Here is a 6,501-nt window from a genome sequence, read left to right on the forward strand (position 1 = left end):
TTCTATTCACGTTTCGGATCATTCCACCGCTTGACCCCCGGCCCATGCGGTGCCGGCAGGGCCGGGACTCGAACCCGAAGCCCCACATGGTGCAGTTCCCCATTCAGTCCGTCAGGTGGCGCCGTTGCACCGCGAGGTGCTGCAGCCGGGCTGGGGAGGCGCGAGGAGGGCGCAGAGCTGGGACAAGGTGGAATGGGAGGAAAAACCATTCCAGAGTTAAGGATCTGCCCCCAGCCCCTCCCAGGGATACGGAGCTGCCAACAGAGCAGAACCATCCCCTCCCCCCCCCCAAAATACGTCCCCAGAGCTGAGTGGATGGGGGGGTCTGGACACAGCCCCGGGGGTAGCAGGAGCAGGCTTGAGGACCCCGGTCTGGGTGATGCTGCTGGGGGCTCTTAGTGCAGTTGGGGGGCGGAGGTGGCGGGGGGGTGTCAGGAGGTGGGGGGGGTGTTAGGACCATGCCTGGGGTGCGAGAGGGGCACAGAAGAGGAGAAGTGTCCTCAGAATCAGGGCTTGTCACCACTCGAGGTCCCCACAGGGCAGGTGGAGGAGGGCAGGTTGGTGGAGTACCTGAGGGACCACTCCATGGGGCTGGCTTGGGCACGACATTGAACTGGGAGACACTGGGAGAAGGTGGGACTTTGGAGGGGGGGGGGAGTGGTCCTAAAACGTACCCCCACAGCCACCCAATCCCAATCCTGAATCCATCCTACTCCCTATCCCCAACCCTTCCTCTGCTCTAACCCCCAGCAAACACCCCCAGCCCTGCTCCTCCTGCAAATCCCCCCTCAGCACCAAGAGTCCCCTTGCCAGAAAGCACCCCCTTGACTCACAGAGTCCCCACAGGCCGCGCCAGTCCCGTCCCCCCCCTTCCCTCCCCTGCTCCCGCAGACAGGAGCCTGCGATCCCTATTTATCCCTTCCCCTCCTTCACCCACTCTTTGTTGTTTCTTGAGAGAGGGAAAGAAGGGAAGGAGAGAAAAAAAACACACACACAGAGGCAGAGAGGAGGCCGGAGCCTATTTTGCCTCCCAGGCAATATTTCTGGAGCCAATCGGAATGCGCACCCACCCTGCCCTGCTCCCTAATTAAAGGCTTTAAGCAGGCGGCCGGGGCTGGAGGTTTGGGCACAGTCTCTTGGTTGCTCCTTGCAAGAGCTGGTGTGGAGGAGCCGGCTCTGGGCACCCCAGGCCTGACGTGGGTAGCCGGAGCCGCCGGGTTGGGGGGTCCCCAGCCAGGCAGGCAGCTCCCCCCCATTGCCCAGCTCCAGCAATGAGTGGGTCTTTCGACAAGAAGCTCTCCAGCATCCTCACCGACCTGTCGGGCTCCCTGAGCTGCCATGCTGCCTCCAAGGACTCTCCCACCCTACCGGAGTCCTCCGTCACCGACCTGGGCTACTACACCAGCCAGCACGACTACTACCCGGGCCAGTCCTACAGCCAGCCTGTGAGCCACTACCCCTACCACCAGTTCAACCTCAACGGCATTGGCGCTGCCGGCACCTACTCGCCCAAGTCTGACTATTCCTACAGCCCTTCCTACCGCCAGTACAGCCACTTCAGGGACCAGCAGCTCCCGGCCCAAGAAGCAGGTAGGATGCTTGGGAGAAAGGGGCCGTATCCATCCTGCAAGTCCCACTGGACGACAGCAGCGAAGTTGCACTCCTCTAAGTGTCCCCAAGCTGGGGATGGGGTTGTTGCTGTGTATGGGGCGAGGGATCAGCCCCCTCTGGCATCCCCATTGCTGCTGGGGGGGATGCAGCAGGATGGATCCACGCTGGATGTGGCCATCAGGCCACATCCCTGATACCCCTGGGGACGGGGGGCACAGAGTGCGATGACCCTGAGCTGGGGAGGGGGGCGGAAAGGGGTGTTCAGCTCTGGGACCCCTTCACCAACCTCACAGCTCCGTTCTCTGCCCAGTGTCGGTGAAGGAGGAGCCGGAGCCGGAGGTGCGGATGGTCAATGGGAAACCCAAGAAGATCCGCAAGCCCCGCACCATCTACTCCAGTTACCAGCTGGCGGCTCTGCAGCGCCGCTTCCAGAAAGCGCAGTACCTGGCGCTGCCCGAACGGGCGGAACTGGCTGCCCAGCTCGGGCTCACCCAGACCCAGGTAAGGGCTGAGCCCCCCGACACCCCCCACACCCCAGTTCCCAGCCACAGACAGGAGGGACTGGGAGGGCAGGAGCCGGGAGCCTCCTCCTCGCAGAGCCCGAATCGGTGCGGTCTGGGGGGGTTCTGTTCACGGAGTGGGGCTGGGGGCTGCGGGTCCCTATGGATGGATGCTGCCCACTTGCTCATGGGCGCAGGGGTCCCTGCTGCCGGATTTCCCCGTGCGGAGCAGATCTGCTTTGCAGAGGAAAAGGTGGAGAGGAGGGAAGGAGCAGAGAGAAAGGAAGGATCCCAGCCAAGCCCGCTCCCAGGTTTCGGGGTTTATCCCTTTCCCTCTGGCGCAAGCCCTATCCCAGACCTTGCTCTGTTCCTGCACTGGGTAGGGTCAGAGGCTAAATCCTGCCCTGGTGTCTGGGAGAGTCCTGGGTCACCAACACACCCGGCACGCCGGGAATGTGGGACACCAAATCCGGATGCAGGACAGGATGTTTGGGACAGGTTGCTTGAGACACCCCATCCCAGCAGCAGGTCCTGGCCCTGTGCCTGCTGGGAGCACCTGGGGCCCAGACCCTGCTCTTCCAGCTGGATTTTCCAGAGCTTCCCTTAGGGAGCTCCTCCCGGGGCTCCTGCTCCCCTATGCTGCTCGGTCCAGCCAAAGAGAAGGGATTTTGGGATAGGATCCGCATTCCCCCAAGGATCTCAGTGCTGGGGTAGTAGTTTAGGCTGTATGGGAAGAGCAGGGACAGGTGCTATGGGCTCCGCTTATGATTCGGGGCTAAACCCTCACTTTTGGGGTTTGCCTGGCACGGGGACAGATCCCCCCCCCATCTGCTGGCACGAGGACGAGCCGGTTGTCACCCCCATCGCGGCTCCCCCCGCACCCCATCCCATCGCCAGCACCCTCCCTGCCTGCGGGCCGGCACCGGCGCCCTTGTGCCGCCCTTGGCGCCTCCCGGCCTTCCTCCTCCTCCCTTGGGCGATGAAGCAATCGGGGACACTCGGCAAAGGGCTGACGGAGCGCGTCACCCGCTCCCAGAGGGACATCCTGTTTGGGTGACAGCCACCCACCCCTTCCCCAGGGGCGTCCAGCGCCGCCTCACCCAGCTCCAGGGACGCTCCCAACGCCCGTGATGCTGGAATGACAGGCTTCCCGCGACGCCCGTGTCCCCACCAGGACTCCCTGCGATGCTCCATGTATCCAGGGTCCCCGTGACACCCGTACCATGGTGTGTCTGGGTGACACTCACATCCCGGGTGTTTGGGGTCTTCTGGGAGGCTTCCTGCAATGGGGTCCCCATGATGCCCACGGCCGTTGTCCCTTCCCACCCAGCATTGTGTGTTCTGGGGTCCACATGGCACCCATGTCCTGGGGTGGCTTCCCGCAATGTCTGTGAGTCCCCATGATCCCATGGTGCACGGTGTGCCCATGTCCCTTATCCCTTCCCACTTCAGTGGGGTCCATCCCATGTCCCCCTCACGAGCATCCCTTTCCAGCTGCTCTCGGTGCCGGGGCACTGACCCCCTTCTCCCTCCCTGCCAGGTGAAGATCTGGTTCCAGAACCGGCGCTCCAAGTTCAAGAAGCTCTACAAGAACGGCGAGGTGCCGCTGGAGCACAGCCCCAACAACAGCGACTCCATGGCCTGCAATTCCCCACCCTCCCCGGCCGTCTGGGACAGTAACTCGCACGGCAGCGCGCCGGGCAGGACCCCCCTCCCGCAGCCGCTTCCTTACAGCTCTTCTCCGGGCTTCTTGGAGGAGCACAACCCCTGGTACCACCCCCAGACCCTCAGCGGACCCCACGGACCCCACCAGCCACCACCGGCCACCACGATGCATCACACCTCCCCGGGGCCGCCCCCCAACACGGGTGCCGTCTACTAAGAGCCCGGAGCTGAGACCAGGGATGAGGGACAGTGGCAGAACTCCTTTGCCTCCTTTTTTTCCCCCTACTTTTTGGGTTTTTTTCTTCTTTTTTTTCTATTTTTAAAGCAAAAAAGGACACCCATGTACACACACCCCTAAATATACTCTTAGATATCCTATCCTTTCCCAGCTCATCTCAGGAACAAGAGGACTCCAAAGGGTTACACTCCTTAGCTACCAGCCCAGGGCAGGCAAGGAAAAGGTGGCAGCGAATTCTTCTTATGCATTTTTATCCTTATTCCATCACCCCCTAATAAAAAACAGCCCCCGAGGAGCCACATCCCATTGGGAATCTCTCACTGGAGCTTTGCTACTTGGGGCCACCCTGGGCAGCTGCCTATGGGGGGGCTCCCTGAGCACAAGGGGCACCCAGAGCACCCGCACCCAGGTCTGGATGGAGCCCATGGGGAGGAGGACACGTGCAGGTGCCCATCGCCGATGCCAAAGGAGTGGGATGAGCTTCACCCTCATGGCATCTGATGAGAGGATGCACTTCACCACTGGGATGCAGGGGGACCATGGATACCCCATGGGAGCAAAGCAGCACCCGCAGCCCATCCGCTTCAGTGGCGGCTTCGCGGGATGAGGAGCAGCTCCGACAATAAGGTGGTTATTTAAGAATAAATCCAAAGTGTAAGGGGAGGGGGAGAAAAAACTATTTTAATATTTAAATGGTTCAAGAATGGTTTAAGTTATTTTGTAGAGAGAAAAACTGTGCTAAAGTCTGTTTCCCAGCAGTGCCTCCATCTGTGTCAGTTCAGTTACCAGCGAAGCAGGATGCTGATTTTGTGAGCAAATCGACTGCACATTTTAGAGGGGAAAAAAACCAAAAAAAAGAGAAAGAAAAAAGAAATTTTACTATTTTTTAAGAGGATGATGCTATTTTTTTAAAAGCAGCAAGTGCCGTTTGAAGAAGTGTTCATATGCGTTGTACAGTCCCGAGGGTCTTATTTATGTTGCCTTATATATAAATAGGGGTGTATTGGGGGGAAAAAAAGAGAGTGTACATAAAGGTTTGTTTGTATAAAGTTGATCCAAACCAAACTGGTTTTGCTCTGGTTTTGTTGTTTGCTTTTTGGGTTGTTTTTTTAAGGAGAAAAAAAAGGGAAAACACCCAAAATTGGGTGATGGGAGCCCCCTCTAAGGACAAAGAGGCTTCCTCCGAGCGACCTTTGCTGCTTTCCTAATGACCAAAAGCTGATCTCGAAGTGTGAATAAAAGTGGCTTGAATCTGAAAGCTCCAAACATCGTTTTTGGGGAGGGTTTTTGGTGAGTAGGGAGGAACTCCTGAGTTTTCCAGCTTGGAAAACACGGAGTTAAACCCCATGTGCCCTGGTTTGGGAAGCAGTTGGGGGGTTAAGGGAGCAGGCATCCAAGGGTGCTGCTGGCTCATCCCGGCTCCACTTTACCCCTCTGAGAGGGAATCTGGAGGAAGGGGATTTTACTCCTGGTTGCAGAGTCTTCCTCACTGCCGCTGGTGCTTGCTTCCCACCCCTGCTGCTTACTGGGACCAGTACACTGCTGGCCATGCAAACTGGGAAGGTGCTGGGCTGTCCCATTGTTCCTTTTGGGGATGCCCATGAGCAAGGGCTGGCAGGGGATGGGATCCCCCCCTAAGGTACCAATCCCATGGGGCCAACAGTCGCTGCTCCTGCAGAGATGGTGACTTCACCCATCAGTGTTTTGGGGTTGGGAGGGCTCCGGTGATCGGTGGTAGGACCAGTCCTTGGGGCTGTTCCTGGTGTCACCAGCATCATTCCATGCATAGCAGTGCAGCAAAGGGTCAGGGGTTGAAGCTCCATCACCCATCCCAGTGCTGTCCCCACTGAGCCATGCACCCCATCCCCAGTGACCCAGGAGGGTCCTCCCTCAGCCCCGCAGAGCACTCAGCCCTCCATGGGGTGGCTCTGGGGATGGTCCCCTGCATCATCCAGGGAACCCCAGCTCCGCTGAGTGCTGAACGCAGCCGGGACGCACCCAGAGGTGTCCCCACATCCCTTATCCCATGGCCAAGTCCACACGGAGCCAACCTCACTCTTATCACCCATGAAAGTTTCCTCAAATCCCCCCATGGGCTGCACCCCCCAGCTCCCCACCTCATCCCATGCATCCAGCATCGGGCACAGCTGCATCCCTGGGTATCCCCATTGAGCTGCTGCATGACCAGTCCAGCTGCAGCACACACAGGGGTGCTGCCAGCCCCCCGTATGCAGTGCTTGGGGTTGGGGTTGGAGGCTGTGTGCAACGCGCCCCAGAGCCGGCGGCGGGCAGACAGGCTGGAGACATGGGGGTGATTAGGGGGAGCTGCCAGCAAGAGCAGGGAGGAGACGGGATGGGAAGGAGGAAACGGAGCGGCATTGCCTGGAGTGAGAGGCATGGAGCGAGCTGGCGCTGGGGTTTTGTTGGGTTCTTAATGTAGGGAAGGGAAAGGCAGAAGGTTCCATAGCCACACATAATAGAAAATGC

At 59.3% G+C, this 6,501-nt stretch overlaps 1 protein-coding gene across 1 annotated transcript; it reads left to right on the forward strand.

Annotated features, from left to right (window-relative positions):
- The first annotated feature begins 1,106 nt into the window (after positions 1-1,106).
- DLX3 (distal-less homeobox 3) lies at positions 1,107-5,272 on the forward strand. Its single transcript, XM_034070212.1, has 3 exons — positions 1,107-1,590; positions 1,922-2,112; positions 3,652-5,272. The coding sequence occupies exons 1-3, from the start codon at positions 1,272-1,274 to the stop codon at positions 3,991-3,993; spliced, it is 852 nt and encodes a 283-aa protein (XP_033926103.1). The 5' UTR covers positions 1,107-1,271; the 3' UTR covers positions 3,994-5,272.
- The last annotated feature ends 1,229 nt before the right edge of the window (positions 5,273-6,501 follow it).

The sequence above is a fragment of the Melopsittacus undulatus genome, chromosome 17 (genome assembly GCF_012275295.1).
Source record: "Melopsittacus undulatus isolate bMelUnd1 chromosome 17, bMelUnd1.mat.Z, whole genome shotgun sequence".
In the NCBI taxonomy this organism is placed as follows: Eukaryota; Metazoa; Chordata; class Aves; order Psittaciformes; family Psittaculidae; genus Melopsittacus; species Melopsittacus undulatus.